Raw genomic sequence first — 21,747 nt, forward strand, 5'->3', positions numbered from 1 at the left:
CTATTACAGTCAATTTTGATACTACTCGTTGCTTCACGACAAATGTAATCTCGGCTTGGGTGGCGGGTTCCTCTATGCTGGGGGGTTTATATTAGCAATGCCCCCAGCCTGGTATGTGATAAAAAAACATACATGCACATGGACATACACAGAGTCAATATTCACTGAAATATAAGGTTGTATTTGTCGGACCGCTGACAGCGCCGCGCCCACCGATCTTTACAGCCACTCTCCTCATCACAGAAGGCAAATAGCAAGCCAAATGAATAAAACCTGAAGAACATTTCCTTGTAAATACTAAAATGCCCCAAGGAGATGGAAGGAGATTTAACCATGGTCTAAATGCCTTGCTCCCTGGGCGTTCGAATTTCAAAGACTAAAATGGGGTTTGGATATCTCCTACCTGTTCTTACTGGATTTAAATAAAACTTCCCTCTTGCACCAACTCCATCATGGTGAGAAAATGAACCAGTAACATCATCCACGAAGCCTTTCCTGGGCGTTTCCATTTAAAACTTGCAGCAAGCTGACCAATTTTAATAGCAGGATCATGGAAATGACATGAGCATAACCGGAGCTGACACAAAACGTGTGCGACCGTGAAGCAACCTGATTTTAAACTGATGCCCTCTTGCGCCCTCACGCTTGCAGCGATGCAAATAAATCACAAAATTGTTTCAGACATGGCTGCCTGACAAACAGAGACAGACAACTGCAAAGGGCTGAGGAAGATGTGATGTGGGTAATTCCAGAAATTAGGGGTCCAGTTTTTTTCGTGTCCCTGTCACATCTGACATATGATTTTGTAAGTTCAAAACACATTTTCTTATTTCCAAGAGTAATGAATTAATGCAAATCACCTGCTAAACAAATAGTACTAGTTTGAAATCAATTTTGGTGATATTTCCATGTCAAATAACAAAGGTCAGATGTAACACCGACACAAAAATGTCACACTTTTGGACCCCCAATTTCTGGACTTTCCAATATAGAAAGCAAAGAATCTACTGCTGTCCCTGGATAATTAGTTTATACTTTGCACAGCTTTTTGACTGGCAAATATGCATGATGCATGTCACAGCTCCTTGAAACTGGCCTGCCAGAGGTCTTAGTTTTATGAAAATTCTTACTTACTGTCTGTGCCAACGTCTGGTGCATCAGAGCTTTCCCTGGCACTGAATGTGATCCCCTGGTCCTCGTCCTCAGGCTCTTCTGTAGTGATAACTACTGCAGGGTGTTCGTCAGATGCTGGAAGGTTTTCTGCAGTGTATTGAGAATACAAAAATGTCAGGCATGTAACAGGAATTAAAAAAAAAAAGGAAATCCACCACTGCAAGAGATTTTGTACAGGTTTTTTCATTTTGTAATGGCATACGAGAGAATTAAAAGATGTGAATACCAGCTAAAATGAGGAAGAGCTGCATGTCGACAATGAATGACAAATTCCCTTATTTCTGGCACATCTATTATAGTTACATTTCAGCAACAGGAATCAGTGTAACTGTACTGCACATCAAACGGGACTTTTAAGCAATGAGTCAGGGAACCCACAAGAAAAACTTGATTTTATTTCACGATTTGACTGCCATTGAAGCAACCAAATGATGAAATATGGAGGAGAATAAACATATATGATGAAGAAAATGCACCAATTTTAGTAATATTAATCATTTTTTGGTGTTGGAAGTAAGATCCTCAGGACACCAAACGTTTGAATGAGGTGGAGCTGGCAATCGGTGCATCAGCCACTGAAAATTGGAACACTGAATGACAACTATACCAAACATTCTGCACCAACCCTGCCATGTTCGGTACGGTGGTTTTGTACAGCAATGAGTTGCCAAAAGAAGGAGCAACCTAATCCATCCTAAGCTGGAGTGTACCCTCACCAACAAAAAAAGAGACAGGTTGGTGAGAAGTTTTTCAGCAAAGACCATCCATTCAAACATAAATTGGTCGTACACGCTCAGTGTATTCTGCTCAAAATGCCCCCATAAACCTGCGCACGCACGCAGGGAGTTCCCACCAAAAGGCCATCACTGCTATGTAAAATACACGGCCTCTCTCGCACCCGCTTGGAGTGTACGATGAAGTCTGTCCAGCCCGGAGAAATTTGGACTATTTTCAGCAGAGCAGGCGTGCAACTCAATTCCCAGCTCACAGACAAAACCCACCTGGTTCTTTGTTGTGGTTCTGTTCCGGCTGATGATGACGCATGGCGATCTGCCTCTCGCTGGCACTGTTATGCAATGCCAAGCTAAGCAGTGGGTTGCTCTTGTGTTTTGTGTTATGCTTGTGGGACATGCGTCGCAGTTGGATCCTCAGGCTCCGGTGCATCAAGTGAGAAGGCTCCTGGATATCACTGTCCATGTTGCGTGACCTACGGTGAGTGTGCTGCAGAGACACACACAAAATTCCAATTGAATATTTCTCCCCTCCAAATCCTTCCTATTTGATTCAACAGAAGACCAACACAACCCAATGCTACAGACCTACTAACAAGCCCAAAATACTCCCAAACAGGTGCAGAATATCAGCTCAGTCAAAGCCACAATTTCATGGAATTGCTTTGCAGAAATGATTGCTCATCAAATTTATAAATCAACTAATCATTTGGAACCAGTGATGACACACCAGAAATACGTACATGATTTGAATATCTGACAGGCAGCCTGTGTTTGAAAAGCAAAATATGACCATGTCTAAAGTATTAGGCAGCATCTTGAAATTATGCAGGAGAAGGCTTGTGGTTCAAGTGATTCAGACATGGCCCATATTTTTTAACTTAAAGTCTGTTTTGACAGCTCTGTGCACTTTACCCCTGGATCAAAGGCAACAAGCCCTTGCATACAATTTCTGCTGGTAACCTGTTGCTGCTAAGCAACATACATGTACATGTACTTTACTTGGCATTTGGTCAGGTAATGTGTTGCTATTAAGCATATAAATTCGGCACTTCAGCTCCAAGAAACTGCTACCTGCTAAGAATCACACTCACAGGCAGCGGCTTTACCACAGTGCTGTAGTTTGTACTTGTTTGAGTACCAAGTTCCATGCCAAATATTGAATTGGTTAGAGGAAAAAAGCTAAAAAACATGGACATTTGATGGTAAATGCACAATCTGAGCCAGCTTTTGTGTTCTCACAAAATGGTTTTCAAATGTTGGATCAAAAAAGCTATGTTTACCACCTCGAAATGCTTATTTTCAAATACAGCAATAAAATAATATTCTTTCATTAGAAAAAAACACTTCCATCAAATCAAAAAATGGAGTGGCTCATCAGTCCACTGCTGCACAGAAAGTGGTCCAATTTATGCGGATTCAGTGTACTCTTGGACACACTTGTATTGCTTGAAAACAATATCTTTACCTAAATAAGTAACATTTTCGTGTCTTCAGCTCAGTAGAAATTATGTTAAGGACATTCTTTGAAGAAATTAACTTCAAATGAAAAGACAAACAAAATTGCAGCATTCCAACAGCGGATCACATCGTATGCCAAGTTCCCTTCTCCCACTGGAGTTCACTATGATCAATTGTATGGTGAAAGTTGCAGAGGTGCCAATGAATAGTCTGGTTAGCAGTCCCTGCATTATGGTATGGACTGTGGGACGGGGACTAGTCTGTATCACGATGTGATATCACTGATGTGTGATGTCCAGCAGTGAGGATAGCACGTTTAGTTTTTGTATTTTCATCGTCAAGTCACGTTATCATTCTGGGCCAAAAAAAAAACAACAGTATCTGAGGCAGAGGTTTAACCACTTCCTGCCGGGTGACCCGTTTTCGAGTACGTAGGCTTTAGATGCAGAACCGGCGAGCCAGGAACTGGGACAAAAGAAACAGGGCCTTATAACAAAAGACCGTGCTCAGCACAAAAGACTGAGCTGCTGGGAATTACTGACATTTTTTCGCTCTCACTAGTGGAGATAATCCAGCATTGTTTTGAAACAGTATACCAGTATACGGTTTGAGGCATTTAGAGCGAGCGGATTACCACCGGGGACAAAAGCTCTCCACCACCGCAGCGATGAACCACACAGCACCGCTGCATGCTAATCTGGCCCCTATTGAAAAGAAGTCAGCAGTGCACTGTGCCGGTTTCAGAAACAAAAGAGTCTTCCGTAACATCGCACAATCTGGGCTCTTTTTCCAAGGATGTAGGCCTGGCTGAAATATTCAAAAGTCAATGAAGGTTAACTGTCAGCTTTAGAGTAGTGCCCAAAGAGTCCTTCATGTAGGTATAAACATCCATTAAATGAAATGATGAATTTTTCAAGAATTTTGAAAACAGAAAATCTTGAAAAGGACCCGGCATCTTGTCTTGCTCAAGAAAAATCCACCTGGCAGCAAGTGGTTAACAGTAACTGGTATCACAACTTCCCCTGACTGAAAACGTTATTCAAATGACTGACATCAAAATCAACACTGAAAATCTTACGCGTCTCTGTGGTTTGTACATATTGTCTGCTAGCAGGTCAAGATGGTGTGAGGACGACGCGTGCACAAGTTTACGGGAAACATTGGTTTCAACTTGATGCATATCCAGGCACGGGATGCTGTCATTTACAGGCAGTCCACTGTACAAAAACAACAACACTAGTATTACTCTGAAATTCCATGAAGAAATGGGCAAATGGAAACTTTTTAAATTTTCAGCACTACGGGCATTAGAACATCAGATGTGGTATCAAATTATTAAAAGAAAACAATAAACCCTTTTACTTGAGAGGCATGCCAGCGTGAACTCTTGATTGTTCTCAAAACAATGAATTCAAAACATGAAACAAGTAAATAAACCACAGCACATCACTCACATCGGTCAATTTTGAAGAAATACAACAAAAAGCTAATGTTATACACTACTTTTAACCGGAGTCTTCAATCCTTTAGCTATTTGGGTACTGAGTACTGTTATGGTTCACGTCCCAATTCTCAGTGCAAAGAATGCTTCCCAGACCTATAACACAGTGAAGGCCAGTTCACACTTCTGGTGAACACGAAGCAAATTTGATGTTAAAACACATCTGCAGTGAACTTTTGCCAATTTCAAGTGTAAATATTTGATCTGACATCACAAAATTGAGTCCACATTAGCTTCCACACAGAGTAAGAACCAGCCTGGATGTAGATTTTAGAGGCTTCACGAATGACTTGGAAGAAATGACTTGATGAGTAGTTAACACCTCCTACCTGAAAGGCACTGAGCCGGTCGTAGAGAGCATATCCGATGACTGAGTACGTAGCATGTTGGACATGGACTGGTCAATAGGAAGGGCAAAGGAGCCATGGCATTTAATGTATTCTTTGGCATCTTTCTCGTTCAGTTTACTAAAGACTTCTAAGATTTTGGGGTCACCCACTTTCCGTTCACGCAGTAGAACGGGCTCAACAAACCTCATGTTAAAGTGCTCCCATCTGTGAACAAAGACAAGGGGGAAAGGATAAAAAGCAGAGTGAAAAAAGCACAACTTATGTGTGAGCAAAAAACTAACAATCCTTAATGACATCTGATGAGAAAAAATAGCAGTTTTCATGCCAATAAACAGGGAGGAATTTCAACATTTCAATACCCGCCATTTACAGTACAGCAAGAATTTTACTTTTAGACGTGACTGTTTTCTACTTAGTTTTCAAGACTGGGACCCCCCAAAAATTGGAAAAACAAGATAGTTTCAGGTATGAGGAGTGGTCAATTAGGAAAGGTAAACTCATACATATCCCAAGGAAAAAAATATTTCCTCACAGAAAGGCTGAGGAAGTTGACAAATAAAAATGTCCCCTCTTTATTGAAATCAATACGATCACAATGACAAAACTATTTCATTTTTCCAAATAGCCAAGTAATTTGGGGGAAGAAAATTAATGAACCATGGAGCTCTGCGTGCCATCTTGCAACAAACAAAGATAGAATAAACACTGATGGGATTCACTATCCATGCATAGATCATAAGGCCAATCAATAAACTCAGGCATTCAATACATTAGTCTGGTGCTGTGCCTCTGGGCACTTACTGTCGACCTACAATGACAATTGGTTTAATGTATTCCATGTAACCAGGAAACTTTAACATTAATGCTTGGGATAAAAAACCAATGCAGACATGCTTTTGTTTACTCACCACTATTTCCAACAGTTTCCACCAACTGAGTAAAAAATACATGGTGTTGTGTGACCACAACAATAACAAAAGTGACAATATGGTCCCCCCAAAAAAGGGCCTTGATTCAACTTTCATGTCTTGTACATAACTGCAAAAACTGCTTGCATGTGTCATTCATCGGTAGCATTACACAAACACAAATTGACTGAAGGTCTAATAAATTGTTCATTTATCAGCAAAGAACATGAGCAAAGTTCTGCTTCACCAAAGGTTACAATTACCATTTTACTTTGCCCTTTTTTTTCATTTTTGAGGATGTTTTCCTTCCTCACTTATGATGGATGCAAGTTTTTCAGGGAACCATAAACAGTTGGCACTTTGCCTTAAATACCATTTGGATACCAGTTCTTTTGGGACTGTACTTGACCACACCCCACCCCAGCCCCTGGCCTTGCCCCTGTGAAAAATTCAAACCTTCATGCACACCACCATAAAAAATTTTTTTTAATAAATCAATGAAAACCAAAGTCATGCCTCCGTGAACAGATGTAGAATCAGTCCAATGATGTTGATTTCATTGTTTTCAGGTACAGTTATCATTATGTTAGCAGCAAACTCCACTGTGTGGGACCAAAGAGTCAGGCATGCTGTAAGTGCTGCATTGTAAGCAAGGACGGAAAGCCAAATACACCGGTAAGGTATATTTGTATAGTGATGAGTTCTGTCTTTTTTGCTAACAGATAGCCAGTTGTGAACAAAAAAAATAAGAGGAAAAAAGGAACAGGTGTGTCAAAAGAAAAACAAACAAAAATAGGGAGGTGCGGCCTCCCTAGCTGTGATGTAGATATCCACAAATCAAGTGTAAAACAATCACTTGACATTTGTATATTATATTTCATTCCATGCTCAAGGAATAGAATAAAGTAGTGTGTCTCTTCCCAATATACATTTTATGCTATTTTTATAATTATGCGCTTTCCATGTTCTGGCTAATTGTTCAACTGACATTTGAGAAAATTGCAATTCAATCTGATGGATCACTGAGGTTATATTTCTTGGATGACGGCTCTCCAAATTCAAATAAAAAAACAGCAATGGAGGAGCTCATCTAAGGTAACATAAAATGCAGAAGCTGTTATGTACATACTTGTCTCGCCAGTGATGGTGTCCGTATTGGCCTAGAATCTCTTCAATGCCAACCATGAGATGGTCCCCAAGCTTCAGGAACAGAACAGAAAGGAGCAAACAAGTGACCAAAGAATGCTGGGTAGTGGATTTGATCCACAACATTCAGTGTTTCATCGAGAAGTTCAGGTCCATAGCATTGGGGGCTCAGAGGGGCTGGGCTCCCTTGACGAGCATCTGCCCCCCTTGGCAAAATCTCCTAAGCATAAAACTTCTGTTCTTGTGATGTACCACCCTAACTGGTCCTGTACCCCCCCCCATCAAATGCCGGTGACAGGGCTGAAGAGATTACCCTGATGACTATGACACAGGATCTGCCTCATTCAAGAAATTTTATGGGTAAATAGCAATGTGCATTTATACACAAAGTGCATCAACATGTGCCGCTAAAAAGCTCTGACAAAAAGGTCAGGCACATTCTAGAACTGACTTGGGGGGAGGGGACGGCTGACTAGCTTTTGCATTTTTACAGTAAAATTAAGAAAAGATTAAATGCAGTGGGCACAATGTCACAGAGGCTGTGAGTTTAAAGCTTTCTAGGCCCCAACCTGCTGAAACTTTCTCAAGTTTTTGATCTCCACATGCATCTGATCTCCACAAGTTTTTGATCTCCACATGTGTACTCATAAATTTCAAGATGTACCGGTGCTTTTTTTCAAGATTAATTATGCAGATAATTGTGAAATAAGTCAATTCTTTTAAATGACAAATTAAGTAGATCCTCAAAGCCTTAATGTGGGTCTATTAAGTGTGTACTAGTTCAACCACGACCACGGCTAAGATTGCAGGGATGTGGACCAATACTGTACATGCAGTGTACTGTATCTTAGTTTGTTTCTCCAAAAATTCTGTTCTCAAACTGCCATGACAAAGCAACATTTGGTGAAGTGTATCTTTTTTGTAAAATCCTCACATTGACCTCTCTCACCATGGTGGTATCCGGTACCCGTGGGTGTATGTGGCAACTTCCTTGTACAAAAGCCCTGTTTACCTTGCAATCAAAACTTCTCAGACAGGATATACCAGTGGTCTGCCAAATGTCACACCTATTACATTCACAGGTTACAAAACATGCACATCCTCTCAACAATCTATCAAGAACCTGGATCCAAACACGATACCAATGCATCTACGCAGGTCCTACACAGAGAGTAATCCAATTTGAAGTCCTTTGTCAACACTGACTTACCCGCCCAAATATTTCCTCATTCATGGAGGGCTTGTGCTTGGTTGCCTTCCTGACTTTCAGTTTGTTCACAAGTGGTTTGATGGTAGTTCCCTATTTGTGGGGAAAAACGGAAGAAAACTCTAGAATATTCACAGCTGATCTTTCATGCCCCCGGAAGGTGCATCTCTGCACTTGATGCACCTTTTGAGGTCAAGAACTTTGCTGTTGCTAAATTTTTACCCGAAAATGCACAGAAAGTGACGTTCTAGTTAACTCTGAACATCACTGTTACAAATTCTCAAGCTTACCATTTAGAAAGTTCAAGAGGGAAATGTTATCAGATTAGCAAGGTGCAAAGTAAACCAACCTTGCAAAGTGCACAGTAACGATTGCAGTAGAGCACTTAAAAGGAGATATAAATGCGTAATGAAAACAAAATCCTCCAAAATGGAAATTCTGATTAGAGATGAGAAGTTTACCCAACCTTTTGGGAACCCCACAATGGTTTTTCCTTTTAAAAAGTGTTCTTGTACGGTAGGTACCAGGTGAAACAAATCTGATGAGAGTAAAAATGCATTCACCATGTACATGCACATAAAGTATTCCTCCTCAAGAATCTTCAATTTGGATAAACTGAGCTTGGCAAGAGGCCAAGTAAATTGTGGTCTTCACAGTATCATTTTCAACATGATTACACCAATGATAAAGAATGACCCCACGTAAGGAACTCCTGACCCCAAATGAAAGAGGAAAAGCCGGTTGAGTTCCCGGCAATGGTTTTGGGTGTGCAAGTGGTATTTGGACATTTGTTTGACTAAAGCAGATAGAGAAGCCTAATAGTGTTGACTTCTTGGGACCCCAGGGGTTGTCAAGTACATTTACACCAAGTCTCATGGAATAATACATAAAAGAAATACACTGTTGGCACAAGTCAAGGTAAAAATGCAGCTCTTCTTCCAATGATTCAAAGGGGCTGTGTTTGTTCTGGGACAGTCCTACTCTTTTTGAAAATACTTCCTTGAATTCTTTCTGAACAATAAGCTTTCAAATACGACCAGCATGTGTTTTAATGACAAGGTTATCTCTCTCATGTGATTTGATACACTGAACTATCAAATACAGCAGGATACAAACATTTGGGCATAAAGTTACAACAATAACAAAATAAATCTCAAAATGTGATGAGCATTAGTTTCTGATTATTGGGGGATGGGTACTTGGAAAGGTTAATACGGCAAGTTCATTTTGGGTATTTATTGTAAGCGCGTATTTCAGATAATTTATTCAACATTAACATCTTAATGATTGACAAGGTTCTGATGGATGAGCACACTGCATGTTGACATTCTTCAGAAAGTGAATAAAGAAAGCAACACACATTTCTACTTTACCCTTACATGATGTAAATGATATCTTTGTGACTTAATCGGCCACAACGTGATATAACAGTTACAACTTAAAATCCCAACTTTGTGGTCTTTTATTTTATTTTCTTCCCCTATAACATTCCCCTATTTGTTTCCAAAGTTAGCAAGAAATATGAACTTCCTCCTACTTACAAGTATTGCAGGTTCCCACCTCTTACCTGAATAAAGACAGTGAACATGATCACCACGATGCAAGTTGTGAAGAGAATGGCTTTGCTCAGCACTGTCTCCTTGCACAGTAAGGCAACCAGTGAGAAGGCAATGGCCCCCCGCAGCCCACCGTAGGCCATGATGAACTGCTCCGTCTTGCAGATGTGAGCCAGGCGAAAGGTGTTGGCAACCCAGGTTTGAATAATCACTCCTGCAGGGCACAGGAGTTTGGATTACACCACTGTTGCACTGTCTGTTGTGGTGATGCAATTTCTTCGATATAGTATTTATTATTTGGTTTTTATACCACATAGCGCCCTCAGCTGTAGTCATAACACAGCCTATAAATATGTACCTCTTACTCCGCAGAGTTTAAAAACAGCCAGTAAGAAAAACACACATAGGTGGCAAACTCTACATGTGTGTACTTGCAAGAGCCAGACAATTAGACAATTGGTACAGTGGAACAGAACAGCACGTATATAACCAATCACGGCCATGACTTACATGTAATATATGTCCAACATGCATGCATTCATGCATATCTGAATGTGTTAATCTATGTTCCAACATATTGGAATTTTTCTTGTGAAACTACCTCAGCTGATCAGAAGAATTACAAAACTTTTTAAGTCTAATCGGAACACCCGGATAATTGACCTAGGCCTACATGTAAATGTTACTTTAAATCGAGATTGTAGCAACTAGCAACTGAACATACAGACCATGGCCAGGGCAGTTTCACTGAGCCCCTGATAAGTCCTATTTACAGAACTGGTGACCTGTCCAGATTTGTTTTACCAGTAAAGTTTGGGTAACAGGGAAGAAATTGAGGAAATGATTGTTGCATAAAAGAAACTAGAGCAGCATGGTAGCTACATGTAACTACTTTTAGTGATGAACAAAGATAAACTTTGCATGTGGGCGTTATGCCACAACCATGCATAGAGAATTGCATGGAACTTTACAGGGAATAGCAGTACATTAAGTTTCTACAAGGGCACAGAAGAGAAAAGCCAATGGGACCATGCCTAGTTCAGCTTACCGATGCTTCTGTAAAGTAGGCAAAATATGAGAGTGAAGAGCACAAAGATTGTGTTCCACCGATGTTGAGACAGGTCCACCAGTGTGGTGACACCCAGGAAGATGAAGATGATAGTCTCACTGATGCTGCTCATCATTTTCAGAAAGTATTTGATAGTGGTGTGTGATTTCTGTGAGATGTTGGACTCTACATAGGGCTTCATGAAGATAGCACAGAAGACGATTCTGCAATATAAGAATGAATTACAAGCTTTCATAGCGCACAATCCATGGTGGGTAATCCAAAAACAAAAACATTACACCATCTAGTTCAGATTTGCTCATGGCATTGATTGACTTTTCCCCTAACATCGGTGCCATGTTGGCTGGAGACCCACGTGTACGTGTATATATTATGTGGTATATTTCCCCCATTGATTTGTTATGTATCATGTTTGGCCCTGTTTGACTTAGTAGAATTTCACTCAGTGAAATTCTGAGAAAATTCTGGAAAACCGCAACAATCACCAGTCTAGCTCTGTCAGCACTAAACAGGTACTTTCACTATACGGCATATCACTGGATTCAAATGGCCCAGTAGTGGCCTTTTCTACCCCAATTACACACATGTACTGACATGGGGTTTGCTGTCAGTGTTTAATATTCCAATTATAGATTTGCTTTTATTTTTTCTCAAGGTCTGTGTGGTTTACATACATGTATGTGCCAGCATCAGTTCAGTATTTACACTTTACTTGCTGGCAGTTACTGGTAGGCAGTTCATGCAAAACACTGACTGCCTCTATATGGCTGGTCTGACGACATTTTCAATCAGTCTACGAAGATAAGAAATTTCACAAGCTACAGTACAGTGTGTTTTGGAGATCATGTAACCAAATGTCATTTATCAGTGATGCGCATGTACCTATGAGCATGATATTCAAACTCAAATGACCACACAGATCAATGTATTTCTCTCACTAGTCATAGATGAACTGATGGTTTATCCACATCAAGAACCTCCTACATGTGAAAATTCACAAGGTATTGGTAACGGTAGATGCATGGGGCATTGACAAAGGAACCATTTGTACAGGCCACACATGTACATGTACATGTACATACATGTATTGTTTACCTGCACATCTTTCAGTTTCAGCTGCACGTACATGTACACTGTCACATGCAATTCTTGATTTGGGGAGCAAATTGCACAGAAAAAAAAGGACAATCTGGCAAAAATCTGCTAGAAAGAATTCATTTGAATATAAAAACAAGTGTTACAATCAGGTTGCATAAGAAATGAAAAGTTGTGATTTCACTAGCGGAGTTTAAAGTTGTAGGCCTGGAAACACTATCAGTGCTGTACAGTACAATTATCATGTGGTGTCAGACAGAACCGGAAAACTCTTACTGCAACTCTAATCTCACCCTAATCAAAATCTTCATGCCACATGGGATGATTTTGCAAAGTTTGAAAGCGACAACACACACAAAGCTACAAACATAAGAAAGTGAACAGGAAGTCAACAAGGAGTTCAATTCTATAACTTTACTTGAAAACAGGATGGTTGAACAACTAAAACCGGACCAGGGGCACAGCTGCTCAGATAGTAGTCTGTAGCCTTGGAACAGAGGGAAGAGCTGATATGAAAGTGATAACCGCACACAGGATGCCAGAAACAGAGCATGCTGCTGTTTTAAGATACTTTTCCCACTGCAGCGTTTTGCCCTGAAATTTTCTGCATCTGATTTTAATTTTTTGTACACCAGGATTGTTCAGCCCTGCAGTACTTGTACAAATCCCATGTGTTACAACATAACCCTAAATTGTTTCAAAGGAGTAAGCCTACCAAAGGCTTACAGGGTGCTGTTTCCCATTAGATAAACATCAACTGGGAACAAGGAAATATATATGGGCTGGCAATGTGCCCAAACTGGTTTACTTCCCACTACACCAGCTGCGTTGTTGTGTTAACCCTGCTCTTAAACATGGTACACGTAAAGGTCCATGTTTTATGTCTTCATCGAGGGTTGATGAAGTGAAGCACCTGTACCTTTTGTAATAAAGCATGGCAAATTTGGGCTATCGAAGGCATTTTATAGGACAGTCAAGAGGAAAGGGGTCAATGAGGTCAAAGTCAAGCATCAGTCAAATTCTATTCTTGAATGTTCAGGGTCCTGCCAAAAATCCCAAACTTACGACAAAATTGAGGAAAGTCGGAACATCTCGGCAGTGAGGTACGCCAAGTAGGCCATGACAAAGACAAAGATGGGCTCGATGACACGAGCCTTGTGGGTGAGGCGGGTGAGTAGTGCCGTCAGGAAGCCGTAGAATAGTCCAATCAGCACCCCACCGATGGACACCACAAAGAAGGAGAAGAAGCCCCCGATGATGTCAACGGCTAGAAGATTTTCAGCTCCAATGGCATTGAAGGATTCAAACATCCGGTATAGGACCTATCACAAACACGAGTGCAAAGAGAGGGAAAACTATCAGTATACATATAGTACAGAGGTTTGCGACAAATGTACATGTAATTTTAACCCTATCTTTGAGATTGCATCTATCATACTCCACGTCTATATTCTCCCCCCCCAAAAAAACAGATCCATGAGGAGGGTAGTGTTGCTCACATTTACATGTTAAGGTGGACCATTGATTAAAAAGAAATGACCAAACAAATGAGATCATAGGCCAAATAAAAGAAAATTAAGGAATATGATCATAAAAATATACATATACTTTCTATCCATTCCTTGACCTCACAACATTTTTGGTCTATTAATCCAGACAGCCAACTCGAATATCATTCTTGTAAAAACACAGCCGTATGCGATGTGCAACAAAAATCACACTAGAAATAAAAGTTGTACTTAAATTTATCATTTAAAGGCAGAAACATTTTCCGCACCGCTTACATGTACACATTCAAGAAAAGATGCACTGGCTAGCTGCACATGCCTTATGATCAATAGCTTGTAACAATTTTTGCTTAAATTACTCAATATTGGCTCACTGGAATAAACATGTCTCACGCTCATAATAGCTGCTTGTTTTTAATTATGGGTTTTGCCCTTACAATGACATACATGTATTCATAACACTGTTCGTGCTCAGTGTTGTCCAAGAGCTTACAAAATTTGACTAAACATGTACGTCAGTGTAAAGTGAAAAGTAATCGCTGAAAATCAAAATTAACATCTTCCTAATTCAGTACATCTTTGGAATCGTGCTGACTACAAAATGCAAGTTGCTAGAAAACTCAATAAAACATACAAAACTTGAAACCTGAATGCTTAACACCGGATTGAGCTAAAAAACGGCAAACATGTGCCGTATGTGAGTAGCCAATCTGCAAATGCATGTGAATTTTCACCTCGATAAGGGGAGAAGCTTCAAAAGTGTCACTTGGTCAGGAGATATCACTGATCCATATGGTTATCTGATTGATAATAGCGTTTTAAACCACAAAAGCCACGAACACAATGAAGCCATTTTACAGGAAAGAGAGATCTGACAAATCACAAATACGCGCATATAAATATGTGCAGGTAAAGGTTTATGTGTTATATTGCTCTATTATTAATGGTGTATATACCATGGCACCCTTTGACGCTGTCCAACTGGAACCTTTTATTCAGAAATATTTGTTATTTTATACATGTAATATATACCAGTACCATCGAAAGTAGAGAGAGTAATGCGCTGGGAAATTAAAAATAATCCTGTTTATAAATTTTGAATTTTTTACCTTTTAAAATTTGTTGAGTGAAATTTTATTTTGAAATAAAAACTTTTAAATGTATTGAAACATGCATGTGAATGTTTTCTGGCATAAAATTTATTTTGTGAACAGGTAAAATGAACATGATAGGTTTCCATGATTTGGCAAAGTAAACAAATTTGAAAAGAAAACTTGAGGTTGATTTTTTTTAAATGTGCCACACATACATGTATGAGACCCTTGGCCAGATTTTTTGCACAACTTCAAGATAATTCATTTTATCAAGTCAAGGATCAAATGCTTGATACTCAGTGGAGGGACTGTTGGACTTATATGGGTGGCCATCCAGTTCCCAAGAAAGAGCATGAAAACTCTTGTCAGGGTCTTGGTTGAGGCAAATGATGCGCAGTGCATGCATTGCAAGAGCCCCCATCAGTATAGTGCATGTATGACGAATGCTTGCACACATTGACACCGTGCTTCTCCATTATGCACGTGAACAGGCTTTCTACCCGGCTTACACCTGGTTATGTGCCATAGGCCAAATGTATTGGTTTAGACTGATGACACTAGCAATTCAAGCTATTTGGTTTTGAGGGTTTTTCGGAGCTATCCAATCGGAAGTGGCATTGGGTACGAGCATCAGTGGATTGGTCAGTGGAGGTAACCAGCAGCCAATCAGGCTGCCCAGCTCTTTCTTATTAGCGGGAGCATGTGGAAAATTAGTCACTTTGTCACAGCTTTGTCTTCAAACAAGTAGTTCAACCCACCACCTCCCCAAATCTCCACCAATATTACGGTTTTTCATTGTTGCTTCAGGCTAGGTTAAGATCCACTTTGAACTGTTGTTGCTAGCAGTTTCTAGCAGAAAAAAGGGCAGTAACAACTTTCACGGAGCATAAATTTAATTCACTAGGCTAACTTTTATCACGTGGTTTCTAGTAGTAATAACGCAGAAGTGTATTGAGCTAACAACAGTGCCCTTGGGTTTCAGTTGGGCTATATGTAGCATGTTCCCCCTCGTTTCCCAACTTGGGGAATTTTGATTGCTCATTTGTTCACTTAGGAGCTGTAACTTTGATCTCGGTTTCGTTGGAGCCAAGTTCCGGTGCCCTTCAGTTTTGCTAATGTGAAGACAAGATGTGTTACATTTAGTCTTTGTGGAGGTCAGGTACAGTTAGTTCACCTGTATCGGGGTCAAGGCCTACATGAGCAGATTTATGTTGTGGTTGTTGGTTGGTGTAAGGACATGTGACAGTGTGTTGTCCTTGATGTGGCCACAATGTTAATACATGTATGTTGAATGGACGCGGCAGTCTATTATTTCATGTGAACTGTTACCTGTATGTCCAGTGTGTCTGTATAACCAGTTTGTCCTGTGTTCGGTATCCGGCTCCTTGCCAAAATTTTAGGTCTCGGAAATATTCACAGGGTTTCTTATCATTTACTGTTCATACAAAAATTAAATTCAGCTATAAACCGTGGCAGAAAAGTCAAATATGTGTCCCGTCACATTCCTTGTTTGAGGATAAAGGCTTTTGTGACACCTAAAACTACTTTTGAAACAGAACAAAATGGAACAAACTGATGGACTCACATTCAACTGGTTGCAAGCTTCCTTCTTGATATGTATGCCAAAAACCAGGTTCTTTTTTTTTTTTAAATAAATCTTCACTGTAATAGTTTTCAACTATAGAAAGTTGATTTCAAGCATTCAAGTGGTCACATTGGCTGGTTAAAAAATACACAGGCACACTATATGTACATGTACATGCAGGGGTTTTTCATGGAGCTCTTTGTAGAGATGATTTTTTTAAACTAGAGACAGAGCTTACCACAGTGACTGCATCATTCAGCAGTGACTCCCCAAACACCAGTATGTAAAGCACCTCATTCACGTGCACCTCCTCAAACACAGCCAGCACGGCGACGGGATCCACGGCTGATATGAGACTACTAAACGTCAGACACTCCAACAACGAGATACGTACGTCTGTGCCTGTCCCGGCACTGTACCAGCCCAACTCCGAGATGCCATACAGGGAGAAACCAATTGTAATGGTGTTGAAGAGAGTGCCGATGACAGCGTACATGAGGATGGTGCCAATGTTATCAAAGAATGACCTATGACCAAACAAATGTTGAATGTAATTGACTGAACTGTAGGTTATAAACTGTGATGTAAGCCTGCAAATGTACAATGTAGAAAGCACAAATTTCCTAAGTTCCATGTATATCAGCTTCATGTGCAGGACAGCCACGAAAAAAAATTGAATTAGAGGAATCTGGCTTAAGAAAGTATGTTTCATCATTTGGCAAACTGGGATTAAAAGTAAGAGTTTTAAATCTAGTAATTTGATTAAATGGCATATTGGGAATTAACAATCACCTCCTAAGCCCACATGAAATGCACACAGTATAGCTTTACATGATCCTGAGGAGCAACATAGTTTCTTCAGAGAAACCAGTGTCAGGGGTAAAGCACCGGGTTTCAAACTGGGCTCTGAGGTCAGTCAAAAGTAGAGTTCCCAGGGGTTTGTTTAATAACCACAAATTCAAACTAAAGGACTGGTGAGTGAAAAATGCCGTAAATTACTTGTGCATGTACTTATTTTACATATTACGTGTTACTATTTAAACACTTTGTATTTTACATGTACCTTGCTCTTACATTGTACATATACAAAAAGCAGTCTCGTCACAATAGGCTTGTTTGTGATCCAGTTGCTTTGTGATTAATAAAGTTGTGACTCGATAGGCTTAATTGAAAACTCACTGTATTGAAAACATTTTGTGACCAACATTTCTAATCCCAATAAAACACTTGTGAGATAAAAGATACATATACATGTACACCCATATTTCACCTTGTTCAACTCAGAGGTGGACTGTTTCAATGAAGTAACAATAAATCATCATCATACATTTATCATTTAATTCATATATTAAATCTAAAAAGCTGAATGGAATAAATCAAGTACACGTATGTAGCTTGAATTGAAAAAAAAAGATTCTTGCCAACTTAGAGGGTAACACTTGTCCACGCATGCGCATGTTCACTTTGTCAATACTGTGTGTATTAAAAGGATTTATAGAAACATATTTAGGTCATTCCAGCAATTAGGAGTCCCCCTTTTTTTGGTGTTCCTATCACATGTGATATATGATTTTGTAAGTTAAGATCACATTTTCTAATTTCCAAAAGTGATGAATTAATGCAAATTACTTGCCAAACAAATAGTAATAGTTTGAAATCAATTCTGGTCATATTTCCATGTCAAGTAACAAAGGTCAGATGTACATGTAATAGGGACACAAAAATGTCTCTCTTTGGGACACCTAATTTCTGGAATTACCCATTTGCCATTTAAAATGTGCAAAACATGGACAAATCACAAATTAGTAGAAAAAATGACCAAAAAATTGGAAAAACTTCTCCCCTTACAAAAATGCTGATTAGGGACTATCTATATCCGTGCTCACATCAGTCGCAACAAAAAGTTTCCACAATTAAGACTGGATATCATGGGGACGATGATGCTGTACATCTGCATCTCTTTGTGTGAGTGGACACTGGGCTTTACTCTCACCTTGAGGGCATGAAGTAGCCTGCCTCCAGCATGATAGGAGGCAGAAGGAAAAGAAAGAAGAGGTTGGCATCCAGTCCAGTCTTTAGGCTGTCAGGGAAGGCGTCAGGATTGATTTTAAAAATTCCGCCCATTGCAAAGCCGATGATGATCAATAGGCAGCTCTCTGGGAGAATCTCTGGCAAACGTGTGTAATGGAAACCTGTACCAAAGACCCAGAAAATACATGTCTGTCTTTCCAAATTCCAAAAGGCGGCAGAAAAGTACAGGGAAGGCTCCCAGGCTGGCACCCGTACATGAAGTCCCCAAACCATTAACTACACTGACAAATTCTTTACTGTCCTCACCCAACATCAAGGGCATATGTACCGGTACATGTAACACTGAAACACAATACTTAAACACAAAATATGTAAAATTGACCAGATATGACATTTGAAGGATGAACGAAAAAACAAGGGGCCTTACAATCGGGGGTGGGGTGGGAAAGGAGATACTCACGTTGCAGTATGTTTATTCCTGCACTCACGTTCGGATCAGGGGATGGGCTACATATTTGATCATCTCCACTCTATGCGATAGATGGAGGTTAATTTTTTTTTAATGGATTGCAAGATTACTTTCCTTTATTCCAACAACCAAAATGTTTAACACAAATTTGTAAACAGCACTGTAAAGCAGAGATCAAACACAACATATAAGCACCACCTGGCGGTGTAAGTGTGAAAGTATGTACAGATGTATCACATTTGTAGTAGGGACACTAACTTGGTAGTGGTCTAGTGTGGTGCCCACTGTCCAGCCCCTCCTTTTAAATGTCCATGGCTGCAGTTTGGTTGTATGCAGTGACCTTATTGGGCAAGTAACTTCATCCCTACATTTAGAGAATGGGGCAATTAAAGGATCCAGGAAATGAATTTTTCTTAGAATCACTTTTGTGTGTCTCTGTACTCTTCTTCCATGTGTGGAGACTGTTTGACACCTTTTTTGAGTTACATGAACTGAGCGGTGCACTTTTTCAAAAATTAAAAATTAACCAAGCTTTTCTGAACAAGTGGGAGTGCTTTTGCTTTGATGTAAAGCAAGAAAGACATGGTCCAGGCTGCATGTTTTCATGTTCAAATTGTAAACCCCAAATTTGCTGTCTGGGAACATTTCTGTGGAAAGGATTTTTGCTGGATTATTGCCATATACCAGCAATAAATTGCCAAAGAAAATGAAATCTGCCATAGCAGTGGTTAAAATAATCTAGAAATTTTCTGCACACAAATCAGTGCAATATTGAGATTTAGTGCTTTGGATGACATCATAGTTCTGCTCATGAATATGCAAATATGCATTTAGCATAAAAACAAAAAAACATCAAAGGATGGGTTAAAATTGCAAAACAAAAATTTAAAACAAGGTTAATTAAAACCCAAAGATGTAATTCCAAGGGTTTTCAGTAAAATTTATAAAAATATTTCTATTCCCTGGTTCCTGTAAAGGTCAACAGCAGCATTTAACAAGTAAATGAAAAGGAACAAAAATTCTCAGAATTTATCACTCTATAGAAATGCAGTATCATCCATTCTCCACATACCGCTACTGTGCACGTACCACTATTTAATTGACATGACCCTCAAATAATTGGGTTGCTGATATTTATTACATGTACTACACATGAATAAAGACATAGTTATGGCTGAGTAGCTCAGCGAACATGTTTTTGACAGACTTTACTTCCTGCATCAGGTTTACCCATTTATTTCCTGGTGAGATTACAGCCTGCATGTACATGTACCTGTATACATGTTAACACCATAGTACATATTTATATATAACAGGTTTGCCCTTACCCAACGTATATTATAGTACATACATGGGCCATTTTCCAATACTCGACTTGGGCTCTGTCTCGGGATTCAACTGTTTTTACTTCCTGACTTTGCGGCTATAAGCGCAATAGTAACACTGATAGTGCCACAAAACATCAAGTAAGATGCAAAAGAGCCAAACAGTACTTCAATTTAAGTTAAATGCTTCAGGCTCACAATCGAGGATTAGTTTCCTACATGAAGCCTGAGATGGCGACAAAGTTGAGTATTGGCAAATGGCCATGTGCAGTATACATACATGTACTGGTATACCTGCCAGGAAGATCACACTTGTGCTTTGTTTTTTTAAATTAATCTAGTGGGCCTGACAGTACGTGGTTCTTTTTCAAACAGGATATACTAGTTCCCTTCTCTGTTAAAACACTGTTTGTAAATGGTAAGGATATCGAGAGAGTTGCTGTGCACTTTGCAAGCAAACAAACTTTTGCTGAGTAGTAAAAGTCCAAATTTCAAACTGGCAAAGTATTTCTTTCTGCATGTACTTTATACATGTATACTGCCTGGTAGGACTGGGAAGCAAGATGTAAGAGCTGTGTTCATTTTTTTTCCAAGTCTAAGTCTCAAATTGTTTTATTTATATAGCCTAAGTCTGAGCTAGTTCAAGTCACAAGGCTAGTTCAAGTCAGATTGGACATGTAAATACCGGTACATGAACATGTAATGCATGACTTCCCTAGTAACAATTTAGAATATATAACAACAAACTGACAAATGATCTAAATTAGTGTCAATTTACATGCTGCATATGGCCATGGCCGATGTAACACGTCCATGCAACATGTACAGCACTTGTCAGTACATACATGTGCATGGTATCTTCTTAAATATTGCAATATAGGGCCTAGATGTGCTGTTTCCAAGACCAATTCTTGAGCATGAATATGCGACCTGCATTTACATCGGCTATGAAGATGAGAAACAAGGTTGAAGCAGTGAACTGCATGAAGTCTGTCAAGTGTTTGCTGTAGACTGCAGTACTTGACATGCAAACTGCCTTTATATTCCAATTTTTTATTCACCGTCCTCCAAATGGTATGTACTTAAATTGAATTTAAATATACTTTCACCTACATGTACCAATGTTCAAATGTATGACGAATCAAAAATAAAGCCTCAAAATACACTGGATTTTTTTTCCAACAGTAGATCAGGGTATGATGCAGACTCCCATTACATTTCAATTTGTATTCACCCTTCTCCAAATGGTATGTATTCAAGTATACTTTCACCTGGCAATGTTCAAATACATGTATGATGAATCAAAGACAAAGTCTCAAAATACACTAGATTTTTTTTACAACAGTCGATCACTGGTTCACATTCATGGTCAGGGAGCACGGGACATAGCTCTATGCAAAGTCGGCAACAAGCTCCCTTCTCACAAGATCTGCATTTACATAGGCTATGAAGATGTATGGCTTTCAATTTCCATGAATCAATCACCAGTTTCTCTTCTTTATAATAATACAGAAAGTATATTACAAGAAGCTGCCTAC

The 21,747-nt window shown here is 39.5% G+C and overlaps 1 protein-coding gene across 4 annotated transcripts in view; it reads right to left on the bottom strand.

Annotated features, from left to right (window-relative positions):
* Positions 1 to 21,747, bottom strand: part of LOC110986091 (sodium/hydrogen exchanger 3-like) — a 43,680-nt gene that overhangs the window by 13,672 nt on the left and 8,261 nt on the right. For all 4 annotated transcript variants that reach the window (XM_022247714.2, XM_022247713.2, XM_087137923.1 and 1 more), the window contains exons 3-13: positions 18,378 to 18,576; positions 16,623 to 16,911; positions 13,263 to 13,519; positions 11,082 to 11,305; positions 10,045 to 10,247; positions 8,481 to 8,570; positions 7,254 to 7,324; positions 5,196 to 5,420; positions 4,444 to 4,582; positions 2,175 to 2,394; positions 1,135 to 1,260 (exon numbers count right to left, since the gene is read on the bottom strand). In XM_022247714.2, coding sequence (XP_022103406.2) covers positions 1,135 to 1,260; positions 2,175 to 2,394; positions 4,444 to 4,582; positions 5,196 to 5,420; positions 7,254 to 7,324; positions 8,481 to 8,570; positions 10,045 to 10,247; positions 11,082 to 11,305; positions 13,263 to 13,519; positions 16,623 to 16,911; positions 18,378 to 18,576 — 2,043 coding nt within the window. The remainder of the gene's footprint in view (positions 1 to 1,134; positions 1,261 to 2,174; positions 2,395 to 4,443; positions 4,583 to 5,195; positions 5,421 to 7,253; positions 7,325 to 8,480; positions 8,571 to 10,044; positions 10,248 to 11,081; positions 11,306 to 13,262; positions 13,520 to 16,622; positions 16,912 to 18,377; positions 18,577 to 21,747) is intronic.

The sequence above is a fragment of the Acanthaster planci genome, linkage group LG06 (assembly GCF_054643075.1).
Source record: "Acanthaster planci isolate LZ-2023a linkage group LG06, COTS_SCS, whole genome shotgun sequence".
In the NCBI taxonomy this organism is placed as follows: Eukaryota; Metazoa; Echinodermata; class Asteroidea; order Valvatida; family Acanthasteridae; genus Acanthaster; species Acanthaster planci.